The 18,998-nt window shown below is 36.7% G+C and overlaps 1 protein-coding gene and 2 long non-coding RNA genes across 7 annotated transcripts in view; all 3 read left to right on the top strand.

Moving 5' to 3' along the window:
- LOC142539404 (uncharacterized) overlaps positions 1-6,013 on the top strand; it is a 62,698-nt gene extending 56,685 nt beyond the window's left edge. For all 5 annotated transcript variants that reach the window (XM_075644838.1, XM_075644841.1, XM_075644840.1 and 2 more), the window contains one exon: positions 5,566-6,013. In XM_075644838.1, coding sequence (XP_075500953.1) covers positions 5,566-5,653 — 88 coding nt within the window. In that variant the 3' untranslated portion in view covers positions 5,654-6,013. The remainder of the gene's footprint in view (positions 1-5,565) is intronic.
- A 3,002-nt stretch (positions 6,014-9,015) lies between these two features.
- On the top strand, positions 9,016-11,308 carry LOC142538837 (uncharacterized). Its single transcript, XR_012818749.1, has 3 exons — positions 9,016-9,274; positions 9,379-9,530; positions 9,627-11,308. It is a non-coding gene; the product is annotated as an uncharacterized LOC142538837 (long non-coding RNA).
- A 645-nt stretch (positions 11,309-11,953) lies between these two features.
- LOC142539403 (uncharacterized) lies at positions 11,954-18,712 on the top strand. Its single transcript, XR_012818897.1, has 3 exons — positions 11,954-12,164; positions 12,738-12,902; positions 18,394-18,712. It is a non-coding gene; the product is annotated as an uncharacterized LOC142539403 (long non-coding RNA).
- Positions 18,713-18,998: the final 286 nt, after the last annotated feature.

The raw sequence follows: 18,998 nt of genomic DNA, 5'->3' as shown, positions 1-18,998 counted from the left end.
CCAAATGATCAGAAAATCCTGGGGTGCCTCCATGTAGACCTCTTCCTCTAACTGACCATTTAGGAATGCATTCTTCACATATAATTGATTTAGTGGTCAATCGAGATTTGCAGCAACTGACAACAAGACTTGAACTGTGTTCAGTTTAGCCACTGGAGAGAATGTTTCTGAATAGTCTACTCTGTAGGTTTGTGTAAAGCCTTTAGCAACCAAACAAGCCTTATATCGTTCTAGAGAACCATATGAGTTGTACTTTATTGTGATACCCACTTACATCCAACAATTGATTTGTCGTGAGCTAGATCAACCTTCTCCCAAGTAGAATTCTTCTGTAGGGCTCTCGTTTCCTCAAAAATTGCTTCTTTCCACTCAGATATCTTTAGAACTTCTTGAATATTATTTGGAATGCTAACACTGTCGAGTTGTGAAACAAAAGCACAATAGGAAGGAAACAAATTTTTATAAAATACAAAGTTCGAAAGTGGGTGTTGTGTGCATGACCGAACTCCTTTCCTTAGGGCAATATGAGGATCAACTTGACCAGAGGAATTTAACTCAGACATACCTTGGGTTTTATTGTGAGGGATCTTTGAGTGAACATTGCTAGTCTCATGATTTGCCTGATCAGATTCTTGGTTTTGTAGATAGACAATGTCTTCTTTTCTTTGAGCCCAACCTTCCCTTATGTAAACAAGACCTTTGAACTGATTGTTATTCTTTTCTATCGTGTCATTATTTTGAAATGACACGGGTTTAGGTTCGTCCTCAAAATAACAAGTTAAGTCCGACTTATTTAAACATTCATCTTCCCTATTATTCTCCCCCTGAAGGATGAGAATCGTAGTATTCCATGGATACAATTTTTTTTCTGAAATTGTATCAAAACATTTGTATCTTTTTTTATTTGTAGGGTACCCAACAAAGACGCATTTATAAGATTTTGGATCAAGTTTAGAACGTCTTGGGTCATGATTGTGAACGAAGACGATGCTACCAAAAAAATTTAGGGGAATATCTGTGAAGAGCCGAGAGCTTGGAGAACAATTTTGAAAGGTTTTTTTTCAGAGTTTGAAAATCCAATATCTTTGTTGGTAATCTATTTATTAAATAAGTAGTGTTAGAATCGCATCACCCCACAGATATTTTGGAACTTTAGTATGAAAGCTTAGAACACTTGCAACTTCGAGGAGATGCTTATTTTTCCGTTCAGCCACTCCATTTTGTTTAGGAGTGTGTATACAAGAACTTTGATGAACAATTCCCTTCTCAGCAAAAAAGTTCCCTAGCAATTGATTGAAATATTCTTTCCCATGTAACTACGAAAAATTTTAATATGTGTTTGAACCATATTATAAAAATTTATGAGCACGTTTCCAACATCAGATTTATCTTTCAAAAGAAATAACCTAGTCATTCTAGTATGATCATCTATACATGTGATAAATCACCCTTTTTCAGACAATGTTACTACCCTAGAGGTACCCAAACATCACTATGTATCAAAGTAAATGATGCTGATTTTGTATATGATTGTAATGGAAACACCGAGCGATGATGTTTGGCTAATTCACACGATTCACATCTAAACGATTAAGGATTTTTATTTAAAAACAACTTAGGTAACAATTGTCTTAAATATTGAAAGTTTGGATGTCCTAAACGACAATGTCATAACATAATCTCAATGTCATGAGAAGCAGAAATCGAGTTGAAACAGGTCTTAAGGTCTTGTTTGATGAAGATTGATCCAGCATTGAAGATGTATAGGCCATTGTCCTGTCTAGCACTGCCAATCATCTTCTCCGAGGCTAAATTGTGATATGCCTGTCATATGGTCGGTGGCACCTGAATCTAATATCCAGGAACCATTTGAGTGTGTGCTAGGAATAGAAACTATAGGTGATATACGTTTCTGAGCTAAAGAGCAAGAAGAGTCAGGATTTCGAACAGTGTGAGATTGAAGCGTTTTATACAGGTGCTATATTTGATCTTTTGTGAAAGGAAGAGATTCAGAGGCTGATGATTGCTGTCCAGAATCAATACCACTTGTTTGAAGGGCCCATATGCCACCATTAGTAGCTTTAAAGTTGCGGCCTGACTTCTTTTTATAATTTGCTGGTTTTCCATGGATTTTCCAGCATGTCTCCACGGTGTGCCACGGCTTGTGGCACCTTTCTCACCAGATTTTTGGCTTATCTCCTTCAAAACTGGTCACTTTGGTGACAAGAGCAGATCTCTCACTGTCCAATGTCTTTGGTTCTTCAATTCCTTTGAGCATCACTTGGCGTTGAGCCTCCTCTCAACGGACTTCTGAAAAAACTTCTCTAATTGCAGGTAGAGGTTTTCTCCCTAGAGAGGTTTTCTCCCAAGTATCTAGGTCTTTATTTAAACTTGCCAAAAACACAAGCACCCTGCTCTCTCTACCTTCTTTTTGTATTGAATACCATCATTGGTGTTTTCCCAATCCTCGTCTTCAAATAAATCTAGTTCATGCCAAACAGTCATCATTTCATTGTAATAAGCGGTAACATCTCGGTTTCCTTGCTTCATTCTCCACATTTGAATATTTAATTCGAACAGTTGAGAATGATTCTCCATATCAGAGTAGGTTTCACGTACAGTGTCCCATACATCGCGGGCTGTTGGTAAGAACATGAAAGGCTTGCCAATGATCGGATCCATCGAGTTGATAACTCAGGCAGTCACCAACGAATTTTCCGAGCACCATTGTTTGTATTTCGGATCAGCCGAAGTGGGTGGCTTTATTTCTCCATTCAAATGCCCGAGTTTCCCTTTTACCATCAATCACTTGGAGTACGGATTGAGTCCACCCAAGGTAATTTTTTCCGTTGAATCAATGTATGGTGATTTGGAGGGAATCAGACCTAACTCAACCCCAAAAGTTAGCTCACGGGGAGAGGATTGTCCAAGTTCATATATGCAACTCCCATTGATTTAATCTAACCGATGTGAGACAACAAACACAACCTTCTCACGATCAGGAATGAACATCTGAAACGTGAAGTTTACAAGCGGCCCAACTATGAGCTGAATGAGTTGCTCAACTATAGGCAGTCCAACGCATAACAGTGAGCATGAGCACTGATACCATGTGAATAATGCACCGAAAGAAAATGAAGGAGAAAAGCTGAGAATTACTCTTTTTTCATATATGATTCAGATCTTAATACACAGTTAAATAAAAGAAACGTACACTACCAAATCTATAAATAAGGAAATAATTCTAATCCTAAAATTAATTTAATAAAATAAAATCATGACATATTTAATCTAATCAAATCATGCCTAATTTATCAACTAACACATTTTTTATCCCTAGTGTCCGGATCCTATTATCCAATCATCAACCACCATCCCATATGTTCACCAAAAGCATCAAAACAAGACCCTAAATGATATCATCACTAGGTTTATGTGGCCCGAGCTTCAAGTTTGATTTTATAGATGTCTAAAATATGAATGTGAAAGTGGAATTTTTTCCAGCTTAGAGATCTTTATGGAATGTCACTGGGAAATAAAATTCGTTAGTCAGAGTACAAATGGATACATTAGTGTTGGATATTGAAGTTCTTAGCACAGGTATTTGCTTTTTATTTTTTCTTAGCACAGGTATTTACTTTTCTTTTATAAAAAAAACATCGCCGTGGTTGTGGCTGGGGTTTGACGTACCCATAATGGTTTTTTTAACAAAAATCAAAAGGAGGAGAGGGACCAAGTCAAAAACTCCTCAAAGATACAATTACCTGAATTCACAGCAAGCTCTTAAGTATGATAAGTGAGTCCTGTCTAATTTTATACAACTTAAAATATGCCTACAAATATTTTGTACATGAAAACAATTTCAACAATATCTGCAAATGTGCTTCCTGTGCAAGTTCATCTGCAACTTGATTTCCTTCTCGATAAATATGTGTGATAAACAAGGACGAGAATCTAGAAATGGTGTGAGAGAAGTAACAATTCTATCCAACACTCCCAATTTGGCTTCATAGACTTGATGATGTTGTTAGCAACTTGTGAGTCAGTTTAAATTCGAATGGACAAAAGAGGATTCCCCGCCCCAAGGCTGTAATCTCTGCTTATAGATTAGTACCCTCTCTGATAAATTTCATAAAGGCCACGAGGAGTTTTCCGGACAAGCCATGAATCACTCCAATTGCAAGGTCATCTAGATTCCGTTTAAAGCTATCATCAACATTCAGTTTAAGCTGTGGACAGGTGACTTCGGCCGATGGACTATGCGGATTTTAACACACCAGGAGACAAACCTGAAAAGCAGCTCCAAAGCCTCCATGCCAATGGATAGAAAACGCTCATTGTATCCCTCTTTTTCGAGCACTCAAAAACATGTATATATTAGTTGTAAATCGAAGCAAAAAAGGACCAAATAAGGTGTGCAATAAGACCATAAAAAAAATATATGTTCGAATGTTTCTGCATTTAGGGCAACATTGACATTGAGAAGTGATACGAAAACCTTTACGAGATAGGGAATCATCGGAAGGGAGCTATCTGACAGGTATATACTTGAGGTCATGAAGATATGTGATCGCTTAGACTTACAACTACATAAGAACAGGAGATAGTTTTGTGATGATACACAAATAATCAAATATTTTGGCCCAATTGTTTGAAGCTTATGTTATCAATTACTTCCTTGGTTTCTATGTTCTTTCTGACTACTTTAAGATGAGTGCCACTAGATGCTATGGTTGGAAATTTATCTGCCAAGTGTAGTTGACAATGTTTTGCTGGATTTGAATGAAATAACTACGAAATAATGGTAAATGAACAAATTCATGGCATGATGAAGGTAGTCTGGAGGAGGTCATGTAAATTTGTAAATGAACATAGAACTTAGACGTGTATTTGAGTTTGCTGGTTTAATTTTCAAGGTGACCCAGGCCTGCAGTTTCTAAGTGGAAGATGACCTCTGTTGGTTGGTTAATGGAGGTACAGGCCTGTGGATTGGTGAATTAGTTTTTTCCTTGGAAAATGCTAGTTTTTCTATTGAAGGGTACTTGGGTAAGCAAAAACAATCTGTCGGTAGTTCTTCATTGTAAGAAATTGAGCATTATTTCATCAAGCACAAATGAACATAGAACATTTATCTTGCCATTGGTTTTACCAACACGCCTTTGAACTTCTATGTTGTAAATGGTAGTAACAAGTTTGTGTCCACACCACATATTGGTCATCAGGTGGATAACATCTGCTTATTATGTGATTCACTAAATAACCTAGAGAACAAATGCCAATGAGCTAAAAGTAATCCAATATGTAGCTATGTGTATTTATCTTTGCTTTTCCTTAATGGAACAAATTGTCTGTATCTCAAAAACCATGGAAATGTGATAAACAAATAAATCTAAGAGCTGAGATGAATGCTGAGTATGGGTATTATTTTTTGTTGATTCTCATCTCGCCAAAACCTTCTGCCGCCCAGATATAGTAATTTCTTTCCTTTCTAATCTCCAGATAATTTTTCTGCATAGTCTACATGTACCTGTCATTTCTGATTTCCTCTTACATCTCTTTGGGCAGTGAATCTAGGGTCAGAGAGCTTGTACAAGTATTGCTTCGACTAATTGCGGAGGAATTGGGGTTGAGAAAGCTTGGCTTAGCCAGTTGATTACTGGAGCATCCTGCTTCGCGACAACGGTTTTGTTTGTCCATTTGATTCATTATGAAAGAGATCATAGATAGGTTACAGGGGAGGATTTTTTTCTTTCTTCCTCCCGATGATAATTTTACATGTATGTTACAGAGTGATATTGTTTAGTGAATATGGTCTACCTGTGAAGTTGATGAACGACTGCAGCAAAAGGTAACATTATGTATATCAACAGGGTTTGCTTGCCAGGTTATCTATAATTGGTTCTTGTTTCGGAAATTTATTTGCTTGTATTTTAAACAACTCAAACTGGTACATGTACATGTATCAATATGTAAACTTTTGATTGACTTTCTAATTAACGACCATGGAATTTCATTATCTGTTTCAATTGTTGGGCATGCTTGGTTTTACAGTTTCGACACAGGGGTCCGATCAAATCCCGAAATTCGGTTATTGTTTGTTGATTAGAAGTTTATCTACTATGCGACAAATATATATCCATTTGTCTTGGTAACCTGAAACAGTACATGTCCAGGTCAACATGATCCTGGTTAGCTAGTCTACTATGAACACAACTATAATTCTGTCTCTTCTAACACTAAAATATAGAATCAGCCCCTTTGGGATGCAGGCCACTGTTTTTTTCATGTTTCTACATCCATTGTTTATTTTTTTGATTCCGAGTAAGGACATGAAGAACAAAAGAGTATATGTCAGAGTCTTCCGGCGAGTATATGCGAGTTGCCGGTCTCCGCCCACTCATCCGATGTTTGACATAATCCATGTCCTTATTTTCCAACAAGATAATTAATTACTCATGAAGTTTGAAGGTTTAAACTCAAGTGATGCCATCTACATGAGGGATACTAAAATGTATTAGCTTGAGTTCTGAAAAAAAAAATTCCAATATGAGAAAAAAGAAAAAAAAATTATAATATAAATATCGATCCGTGCTTACTTCTCCTACTTAGATATATAAATTATATATATATTAATTACACAATATTTGCTGAATTTTTTTTTTACTAAAGTTGGCAAGTGAATTCCTAACATACTCGAATCACATTAGCCTTCAAAAGAGCACCATACTCCATTCCTCGTTGGTCATTGATAAGGTCAAATCTTACAAAGATTTTAGGGATTTGATTTGATAATATTTGCCCTTATCTAGATTTTTTATCCCTACTTATGTGCTTAATTGAATAATAATTGTAGATTTGAATAAAATGTGAAAAGTGTTTAAATTGAGAGATAATATAAATTTACTATATTTCAAAGGGAACAAAATATCAGAAGAAAGAAAATTAAATACTCTTATATTCTATTCCTTGATGATATTGAAATCTTGGAAAAATCTATGTAAATCTGTATAAATATCTTATCTACACTTTCTTTTACAGAGATGGGCTTAAAAAAGGAAAGGAAGGAGGAGGCCCATTAAGAAAAATAAAAAGGCAGAAGCGTACAGAAGGAAAAAAGAGAGCGGCCGATAACAGAAGCACAGGAGCAGCAGACGGAATAGCAGAACAGCGCGGAAGAAGGAAAAGAAGAGAGGAAGACAGAAGACTTTTGCAGGAGGAATTCCTCACACATGCTACAAATTACAGAGAATCTCTTTCATTCCTTCTTAACTATGTTTTCTCCATTAACTTTAAACACTGATTTTGACTTTTATTTTAAGTTTATGGAGTAGATTTTTATAGACTAAGGCCACGATAGGGCCGAGACAGATTATTTTTGATGTTTTGAGTTTAATTCAATTAGATTATTTATTTTATTCATTGATTGATGTCGTTTATCACGTGTTCTTTTAATCTGGCCAATTAAATTGAATATTTGTTGGTTAATCTAAAACCGGAAAGCGATAGATTAATATTTGCTTCACACATCAATCAACACATGGTTAAATTGACTAGAAATAATATTCGATTTCAGTGTGCGACTTTAGGTAGAAAAACTGGAATTTCACAGCAATCTAATGCGGTTGAATCTAATTAAATTCAGTTAGAAATAATTGGACTGTTAGATTTAATTAGGTTTATTAATTCGAGGAATCGTTTAATAAATAATTTTGGGAATTCCGTCGTGAATTAAATAATTAATTTAATGAATATGAATTTGACACGTAGATTATAAATTGTCTCGGTACCGTTGTGCGCCTTAGTCGTTTTTAAATAATTTGAATTTTCGTCTAGTTTAATAATTTGGATTTTTTTGCTTTAGTTAATTTATTTAAATTGTTTAATTTAGTTTTGATTAATCTATCTCTCCCATCATTTGAACTTTATTTAGCCTAAATTAGGAAAAATAATTCATATTCTAGTAATTAAACATCGATCTCTGTGGGTACGATACCTGGACTCATCTCCAAATACTATTACTTGACCTAGTCCGCTTGCTAGATTTATTCCCAACCGAAATCGTCGGTCAGTCATTCTCACTAATCAATCCGTGTTCACCAACATGCCTAACCCATTTCACATTCAATATTTTAAATTTAAATAAAAAATTTATAATATTTAATTAATTGATTGATTTAGAATATTCATAAAATTCATCAATATTGATAAGTTGATGCGACCCTATAGTGGTTTATTACGCTCACTACAAATCCAACAACTCACAATAGTCACAAATATATCTTTTATGTATAAATTGAATCAATTTAATCATTATGAAATCTTGACGGGCTTCATATTATTTTCAAAACTACCATTCAAATTTTAAAAAAATAAACATCTTTAAGATTTAAAAAAAAAAACATTAAGCACAGATCACAAAATAGACAATATAAAACTTTATTAAAAAAATAAAAGACACAAAAAAATATCTTTAAACCACTTAATCAAGAAAAAAATAGAGTCACTAAATAAACTTCTTTAAGTGATTAACTACAAAACAAAAAATTCAAAAAAATTAAATACTAGTTTTTTTTAAAAAAAATGTATAAAATACTAGTTTATGTTGTCATATATCAACTGAGCATATATAATTTGTTTGTAAATATAAAACATAGCTAATTTAAATAAACAAACCATTCTTCTAAAATGGTATACAAAATGACTAAAAATGAACTATATTCTAAATTATTGATATCCATAATCTTTTTAATAATTATTAAAAAGTTTAATTAATTTTGTGATCATCAATAATATAAGTATAAGAGTAGGTCTCTTATGATACGGTCACTCAAATCTTTATATGCCTATCGATATTTATAATAAAAAGTAATATTTTTTCATTGATGATCCAAATAAGATATATGTCTCACAAAATACTATCTGTGAGATCGTGTCACATAAATTTTTACCTAATATAAATATAAATATAAAAAAACGATGAATTTGATAAATGTCCAAACAAAGTTGGCACTCAACATGTGTTCACTACAGATACCCTCCCCCGCTATTTTCTTCCTTTCATGTCCTGATTCTCCGGCATTCCACCTGTTTCGTTTTCACCAAATTCGAGGTGCGGGCATGGCTGCTTCTGCTTCTCTTTGTTTCCCGGCCTGCAGTAACCGAGGTGGGTTTGCGGGATTCAGCAGTGGCCGCCGTGTGTCCACTCAGTTGACGCCTCGGGGACTCACAATTCGCTCGGATTTGGAGTCGAATGTCTCTGACGTGACTGTAAATGGTAATTTTGCGAACAACTTTATAGACTTGGTTCCTGTCTTTCATTTTTGTTTTTTTTTTCTTTTTTAACCTGCATGTTGGGTGAGTTCTTGAGTTTTTAAACAGAATGAACAAATGGAGGTTGTATACCGAGTACACTCGACCTGACATTGGATACATCGTGAGTGTTGTCAGTTAGTACATGACTAAACCTACTAAAGAACACATGGAGGTTGTATACCGAGTACTGAGATACTTGAAGGGAACACCTGGAAAAGGTACGCTCTTTAGAAATACTGCAATAAAAAATGTTGGGAGTCTATAGTGATGCTGATTGGACAGGTTGTCCTATTGATAAGACACTCTACATCTAGGTATTGCTCATTTGTATGGGGTAATCTAGTGACATGGAGAAGTAAGAAACAACCAGTTGCAGCCCGAAGCAGCGCGGAAGCAGAATTCAGAGCTTTGTCCAATGGAATTTGTGAAGGCATGTGGCTTAAAATGTTGTGAAAGAGTTGTTGATCATAAATATACAGGAAATAATTGTAAACGAGTATATCATAATTTGGTTTTGTGCTTGGTGTTGTCAACACTAGCACACAACACTGCAGCGGAAATTAATATTTAACACACACGTAAACTCCAATGAATGAACACGAGTTATTTGAATCATGCACAAGTACGAATACTTGTGCGATGCCTAATGACAAGAAAATTCACTAGAAATTTATGTAGAACGTTTTAACAAACCGATACTAGTGAGGCAAACAAACCTAAATTCTTTGACAATCAAGGAAACCGAAATACATCAAATTAAATCAATACTAAAAACTAGATGCATAAAGACGAAATGTATTCCACAAAACCAAACACAATCACTATTCGATCAACACTCTGCGTCAGTGTTGTTCTTCGAGTGTTGTCAAAACTAGACATCAACACAATCACGATGTGAGTCAATCACCCAAACTCTTTACGTGAGTCTTCAATTCTGAATTTGATCAGGTTCAACAAAAACTCTAGTGGCCGTAAGCAACTCTTCTCCCGTCGTCTTTTTTTTTTTTTGCATTTACTCAACCTAACTTTCACAATATATAAAACTCTTCTTGATCAAGATTTCCATAGATCCTGTCCACCTATAAACAAAGAAACCAGAGTTTTAATATGAATCTTACTCTATTCAAAGCATATTATATCTTATAGATGAGTACACCAATTATTGTGAATAATTCCCAAGAATATCTTATAGACAAGATAATTCCCAAAAATAAGATTATCTATATTTAGGAAAACAACTCTTTTGAATGATCAAGGTAATTCAAATTTGTTTCGAAATGCAAAATAGAATATTAATTGATTAGAAATAAAATATTCCTTTCATGTTGCTCAATGAATTAGAGATAAGAAATAGTCATCCAATTGAGATTATGTGTGACAACCAAACGGCCTTAAAGATTGCCAAGAATCCAGTTCACCTTGACCGAACCAATTATGTGGAATTGACAGACACTTAATAAGTGAAAAGGTTGAGAAGAGATAATAGTTGATCTCTACTATGTTATCTCACACGTATAGCTGACATATATTTTGACAAAGGCACTCCATCGACCATACTTCGAAGAATTAAAGGCCAAGCTGGACATGACAAACATATACAGGGGAAGTGTTGAAGATCTTAGATAAGTTAATTAGTATGTTAGTTTTAAGTTTAAACTTTAAACTTAGGGTATATAAATTGGATGTTGTAGGGACATGCAGTTAGACTTTTCTTTGTATATGTTTCATATTGTTTCATATACGTTCAAGTTAAAAAATGAAGGAGATTTCTCTTCTTTGTACAGATTTTACACCAAACTACACAAGTGTTTGATTTTTTTCCTCCTTTTAATTGTAATTATATTTGAAGAACAATTTGGGCCCCACTTTCATGCATTTCGAAGTCTGAAATCAATATTATGGTTGTGGTAAGGAACAATTACTCTTTGGTGATTCTATGTATATTTCATTTTAAATTTCTATTTGTTTGTTAATGTGATATTATCATATCAGCAGCCGAGAACTAATGATGGGTACTGATGTGACCTTGCTGAAATGGATGAGCCGAGTAAGGGGCTCCAATAGATCAAATCAGTAATTTATAGTGTTTGGAAATTTGAGTGAAGGTAATGGCTTGGATTAACATCTGCAAAAGAAAGTAACTCGTGAATGGGCGCCGGAGGGATGTCTGGCGTAGCTACTCCGATGCTAAAGTCAGCAGGTTGAAGATGAACACAAGCGAATATATGTGAGTGCTTGAGAGTTAAAGGATTTCAGAATCTATAAATGACATTAATACCTGCTATTTATAGTAGAAAATGGGGTAGGTATCTCAATTCCAGAGCCACCTACTAAATATGTCAAGTCGGCTACCCATGCTTATAGCTTCTGATGACTTCTAGGACACTCCAAGCACAAGTGGTTCTGACAGAATAGACAACCTGTATCAATCACACTCGAGTGTGGTGCAATTCTCGAGGTGGCCCGGGTAGTAGGGTACTCGGGTACTTGTACTAGGGCCCGGGTTATGACGATTGCCCGGGAAGAGGCGAAGTGCCCGAGAAGAGAAGATCTGCCCGGGTCTTTGGGAAAGTAACCGGCATATTGACTCTGATCTGGGCTATCCAAGTAACAAATTGGGTTAATGATGATTTTGTTGTTATTTTTCACCTTTCTTCCGTTAAGGATGTGCCGTTATTTTTTATTGTCTTTTCAATTACAAGGTGGAAAACTAGCATAAAATGTCTGGATTCACCTATTTTGTTTCTATCTAAAAATTCTTGTTTTGTGGTCTTTCACAGATGTGTACTTACACCTGGGGATACTTACATGCCACTGCCAAATGATGAAATTATAAAAAAGTTTCAAAGCAGGTTAGTTTTGCTTCTGCATACCTTGGCTCTTTCAGGAAACTCTTGCAGTATACATTTTGAAAGATTGAAATGGCAATTTCAACCACGAAAGATCTTGATTAAAATTGATACGAAATCAACAAGAAATAGAAACAGGTCATCACTATCTGCTGATATTGCCAAGAAAATAAAATAAGACCAGGAAGGTGTTAATATTTCTAGTGTAAAACTCCTGATATTGAACCGTTTGAATGCTAAAAATATTCTTTGAGATTATATTCATCTGGTATCTGGTGACAATCATTTACTATCTCTAGAAAAGGCTTGCCAAACTGTGGCTAGTAAAATTATTAAATCAACTAGCTGCAATAGACACTTGTCTCGTTTTAGAGAAGAGAACAAGAGACAATTTGTTGGAAGGACATTGAGTGAACAGAAAGCGATGAAATTATTCGAAGCATCGGTTGCTATTTGCTAATGAATAGATCCGATAAATCCATCTGGCAAAACTTCCATACATGTCTTGTCCCAATATTTTATGACATTTTTTTTTATCTTGTTTTCATATTACTGATGATATCTTTCTAGCATCAGGTTTTGTCTCTTTTTCCGTCTTCCCGAGGTCTCAAAGTCACATGGTCATCAGTAGTCAAAATCGGGCAGTCTTTATATCGTGAAGGACCTGGCAAAGATCCATTCAGGCCTGATCAGAGGACTCCAGTAAAAAACTTCTTCCTTGCTGGCTCCTACACAAAACAGGTCTTTCTAGCATTTGAGATGATCCAAAATTCTAGGGATTATGCTTAATCTGAATGTATGAATTATAATGTGTTTGGTGTGGTGATAAGACAATAATTGATAAATTTACACATACTCAATCCACATACTGATACGATACTAGAAGGTGGGAACCAACAAAGGCCAATGCGTATGAAAGGAGCACCGAGACAATTGGTGGAATTTATTAGCCATAAATTATAATAGAAGGAAATGTTAAGCCCCACTGAGTATGCAAACAAATAATTTTGTAAAGCGTAGAAGAAAAACACGATTTTACTTGTAAAGCAATTAAAGCAACAAACTTGTACCGAAGCATAAATAGTGAAATAAAATGAAGGAAAAAGGGGACCGCTGTGAAGTCTCTTTTCTAATTGTGTAACCGCTCGAGATCGAATCAAAGGAAGGGGTGCTCTAACATTGGTGCTCTCGTCTTCAATGGCGGAAGGAACTAGGTTTGCTCGACTGGAGGAAAATCTAGCAAAGCTCGCTGCACTTCAAGAATCGCAGGCGATTCTTATTGAAAAACAGAATTTGAGTCTCGATTCCTTGACAAATTCAGTGAAAGAGCTTACCGTTGGATTACAAGCACTTGACGGTAAAGTTGAGCAGCAATGGAGGCGGAATTCTTCGATGCCGATGTCGACTCCACAACCGCCTCCTTAGTTCCGATCGGACACTGCTCGTGAGCTTCCACAATTCTCTAAGTCAATTCTCCCCGGTTTTCTGGAGAAAATCCCTCAGCTTGGGTTCCGCGAATTCAGAGGTACTTTGATTACTTCCAAACACCAGAACCTCAGCGCTTAATCGTGTCTTCTTTTCATTTGGATGGGGATGCTTTGGATTGGTTTGATTGGATGAGTCGAAATGGTTTGATTCACGGATGGTCGGAATTTCTAGTTGTGATCACCAAACGTTTTGGTCCGTCCGAGTATGAGGATCATTTTGGGAAGCTTAGTAAGCTCACACAAACAGGAACTTTGGCTACCTATCAACACCAATTCGAACAACTTGCTAACAATATTCTCGGAGTGCCAGAATACGTATTGATTAGTTGTTTTGTCTCGGGGTTACGTGGTGATATTCGGAAGGAAACCCAAGTCTATAGGCCACAATCATTAAGTCAGGCTATGGGATTGGCTAAGTTGTATGATGAAAAGTTTTTTGATTCCACTATATATTACTCTAGCGGGTCGTGATAAGGCACCAACTGTTGTTCACCGTTCCGTGTCAACACCAGTTGCGCTTCTCCCGCTACTTCCCAATCCACCGGGGCTAAAGAAACCTTACGCCATAAAAAAACTTACGCCAGCGGAGATGCTTTCTCGACGAGAGAAGGGGCTGTGTTATAATTGTGATGAGAAATTTTTTATTGGTCATAACTGCAAAGGACAATTGTTTTTGTTTGTGACAGAGGAAGATGAGACAATAGAAGATGGTATCGGTCAGGAGGTATCCTTTAAGCAACCCTCTACGGGCCAGGAGCATCAACTCCCTGAAATTAGTCTTCATGCCATGGCTGGTCAAGTTTGTCCTCGGACTTTACGTCTTAAGGGTAAGATCTCGAGGCTGCCGATGCAAACACTAGTTGATTGGGGGGGAGGGGGTTACACACAATTTTATTCAAGAACGCCTTGTCAAGTTTTTGAAGATTCCTATTGTTGCTTCATCTCATTTTTCGGTTTTGATTGGCAACGGGGAGACAATGGAGTGTCGAGGGTACTGCCTGAAGACAATCATTCAACTAAATGATGAATCATTCGAGGTGGATTTTCATGTGTTACAGTTGCAGGGGGCCGAGGTGGTTTTAGGGGTCCAATGGCTACAGTTCTTGGGTCGCATTATCATGGACTATAAGCAGCTCTGTATGGAGTTTTTGTATAATGGAAAATTAGTTCGCTTACAAGGCCAACCGCTGTTACAAGTGGAGGAAGTCCAATCACATCAACTCCGGCATTTGACACAAACTGAGAGTATTGCCCAATGCTTTCAACTAATTGCTATGTCGGCTTCAGCTTCTGCTAGTACTCCCAGTCAGTCGACACCAGAGTCATTAGCACCTCTCCACAGTCGTACCAGGATGTCTTTATGGAACCGAACAGCTTGCCACCCCATCGCACTATTGATCACTCTATTCATTTACTTCCTCACACCAAACCAGTCAATGTTAAGCCTTATAGATATGCTCACTCGCAAAAGGCTGAGATAGAAAAGCTTGTTACTGAAATGCTTGAATCGGGCATCATTCGCCATAGCCAAAGTCCTTTTTCATCCCCAGTTCTGTTGGTAAAAAAAAAGATGGCACCTGGTGCTTCTGTGTGGATTATAGAGCCCTTAACCATGTTACAATTAAAGATAAGTTTCCTATCCCTATAATAGATGAACTCTTGGATGAATTACATGGTGCAACTATCTTTTCTAAGCTTGATTTACGAGTTGGCTATCATCAGATCCGTGTTAACCCCCTTAACATTCCCAAAACAGCCTTTCGCACCCATGATGGCAATTTTGAATTCCTTGTAATGCCATTGGGCCTCACTAAAGCCCCCGCCACTTTTCAAGCCTCCATGAATCTTATTTTCAAACCATTTCTTTGTAGGTTTGTAATGGTATTCTTTGACGATATTTTGGTTTATAGTCAATCTTTTCCTGATCATCTTATTCAACTCACTACTGTCTTACAATGCCTGCGAGATAACTCTTTTTTTGTTAAACAATCAAAATGCTTATTTGCTCAAACCTCTATTGATTACCTGGGGCATATTGTTTCTGCTCAGGGGGTTCAACCAGATTCCACAAAAGTCATGGTTGTGCTTTCTTGGCCAATACCTAAGAATTTGAAGGCTTTGAGGGGGTTCTTAGGGCTTTCGGGGTTCTATTGAAAATTTGTTCGAGGCTATGCCACTGTTGCTTATCCACTTACCGAGCTTTAAAAAAAAGATAACTTCGCTTGGTCCCTAGCAGCCCAAAATTCTTTTGACCAGCTCAAACACGCTCTCGTTCATGCCCATGTCTTGGCCTTACCCCAAATTTTTCTCTACCTTTACAAATTCAAACAGACGCGTCAGGCTTGGGCATCGAAGCTGTTTTGTTGCAGCAGGATCATCCTATTGCTTATTTTAGCAAGAAACTTCCTTCACATTTGCGTAATGCATCCACTTATGTCCGGGAATTGTTCGCTGTTACCCAAGCTGTTCTTAAGTGGCGCCAATATCTATTGGGTCATCATTTTTCTATTTTAACCGATCACCATAGCCTCAAAGAAATATTAAACCAAGTTATTCACACTCTCGAGCAACAAAAATACCTCGTTAAACTCTTGGGGTATGATTTCGATATTTCATATCAGTCGGGAAAAACTAATATTGTGGCGGACGCCTTATCTCGAAAGTTTGAACCCGATCCCTCTTCTCATCAGAGCATGAGTCAAAATTTTGCTATATCCATGCCCACTTTCCAGTTCATTGATCAACTTAAGTAGGAAGTGGTCACTGACCCTTATTATCATAACCTTCTTTCCACCCCTCCCACCTCGATACACACTCCGTTTTACAGTCGAGATGGGTTGGTCTATAAAGGCCATAGGATTTGTCTCAGCCTTTCTTCACCCATTATCCCCAAAGTTTTGTTCGAATTCCATAACACATCGGTTGCGGGTCATGGAGGGGTGCGCAAGACGCTGGCTCGTATTGTTCCTGGGTTCTACTGGGAGAAGATGAAAGATGTTGTTAGGCAGTATGTCGCGTGAGTCAACAGACCAAATATTGCACAGACAAACCTTGTGGGTTATTACAACCTTTACCGATTCCAATGAACGCGTGGGACGATATTTCTATGGATTTCATTACGGGGCTTCCTTCTTCCAATGGGTTTACTGTCATTTTGGTAGTGGTCGATCGACTTTCCAAATATGCGCATTTTGGCACCCTTAAGTCCGGTTTTACAGCCTCGACAGTGGCCTCCTGGTTTGTTGAAATTGTGGTCAAACATCATTCTTTTCCAAAGAGTATTGTTTCGGACTGAGACCCCATCTTCTTGAGCAAGTTTTGGACTGAGTTGTTCAAGTTCAGTGGCACTTCTAGACACCCACAAACGGATGGGCAGACGAAGGTCCTTAACCGATGTTTGGAGCAATACTTGCATACATTTGTGATGCATCAACCTGCAAAATGGTCTCGCTACTTGTTATGGGCAGAACTTTGTTATAACACGATGTTTCATTCTTCAATCAAAATGACGCCTTTCGAAGCTATGTTTGGTAAGCCTCCACCCTCTATACGAGCGTATGTTCCCGGGTCTTCTTCTATTGAGGCTGCAGATGCGTTGTTACAAGATAGAGATGAATTACTTTCCACTTTACGTGACACTCTGTCGAGGTCTCAAGAAAGAATGAAGTTCCACGCTGACAAACATCGCTCGGATAAAGTTTTCAAGGTGGGGCAATGGTGTTATGTAAAGCTACAGCCCCACAAACAATCTTCTCTCGGCAACCAGAAATTTATTAAGTTGAGCAAGCGTTTTTATGGGCCTTTCAAGATCATCAAGCGTGTGGGGGTGGTGGCATACAAGTTGGATTTACCGAGGGAAATAAAGATACATCCGGTTTTTCATATTTCCGTCTTTAAGTTCTGCCCGAATCCAGAGATGGTTCCCTCATTGCCACTGCCGGTTACTGTCGCCAATAACCAATCCCTACTGACTCCATTGGCTGTTTTAGATCATCGCAAAGTTCGTCTTCAGACTTCGTGGTCTTCGCAGGTATTAGTGCAGTGGTCGGGTCTGCCGACTGCCGTTGGAAGAAACTTCATGGGAAGATTTAACTTCTTTTTGCCAACAATATCTGGATTTCCACCTTGAGGACAAGGTGAATTTTGAAGAGGAAGGCAATGATACGATATTAGAAGGTGGGAACCAACAAAAGCCAACGCGTATGAAAGGAGCACCGAGACAATTGGTGGATTTTATTAGCCATAAATAATACTAGAAGGAAATGTTAAGCCTCACTGTGTATGCTTACAAATAATTTTGTAAAGCCTAGAAGAAAAACGCTATTTTACTTGTAAAGCAATTAAAGCAACAAACTTGTACCGAAGTATAAATAGTGAAATAAAATGAAGGAAAAAGGGGACCAGAATTATTGACTCCACTCTCTCTTCTTCTTGTCTTCTTCTAATTTCTCTACTCCCTCTGTGAAGTCTCTTTTCTAATTGTGTAACCGCTCGAGATCGAATCAAAGGAAGGGGTGCTCTAACACATACCAAACACTGTATAATTAATTAATCATACTACATAAATCACCTATACATTTACATATCCGTTTTTTATCACTCATATTATGCATCCACAACGTTTGATGAACTATGGTCATTAGTCTACATCACTGGTTCATTGCCCTTTCGTGGTGTAATTTTAATGGTTATGTTTGTTAAGAAGTATTAAATCATTTGATTTCGAAAAAATATATGTTCACCAGGATTACATAGACAGCATGGAAGGAGCCACCCTGTCTGGCAGACAAGCTTCTGCTTATATACATCTGGTGAGTTGACCCTTGTATGATTTTTGAAATGATATTGATACGTGCAAGTACAGAGAGAAGAACACCAGGAAAACTAATTGGAGCCATTAAGTTGAGATGAGCTAAAATTTGAGGGATTATTATAATTGTGGTCCTTCTGTAATGCATGGTGTAAATTGATTCATTAGATGTTTACTTTCATTTAAAAAACCACAAAAAAATGAAAAACCTCTTTCTATATGGAAAGTTAGTGTTGAGCTGTGGATAAATAAAAATTTAAAGGTAACTTAGTTTTTGAATTTTAACGTTACTTTTTATTATTTTTAATAAATTTTAACTTCTAAATATTAAATATTTTATATGAAATATTTTTTTTTAAAGATGTAAAGATTCCGAAATATTCTTTAATTATTATTCTTTATATTAAAAAAATTTCTTAAAATTTAAACATTTATTCTTAAATTTTGTATGCTCATGAAATTTATTGATTGACTTGATATGACTAAAACTATAGTTAAAGTTAAAATAATTTTTCACACTTAATTTCTACTAAATCTAGA

The sequence above is a fragment of the Primulina tabacum genome, chromosome 3 (assembly GCF_025594145.1).
Source record: "Primulina tabacum isolate GXHZ01 chromosome 3, ASM2559414v2, whole genome shotgun sequence".
Lineage (NCBI taxonomy): Eukaryota > Viridiplantae > Streptophyta > Magnoliopsida > Lamiales > Gesneriaceae > Primulina > Primulina tabacum.
This window is presented reverse-complemented; position numbering and strand designations above follow the sequence as displayed.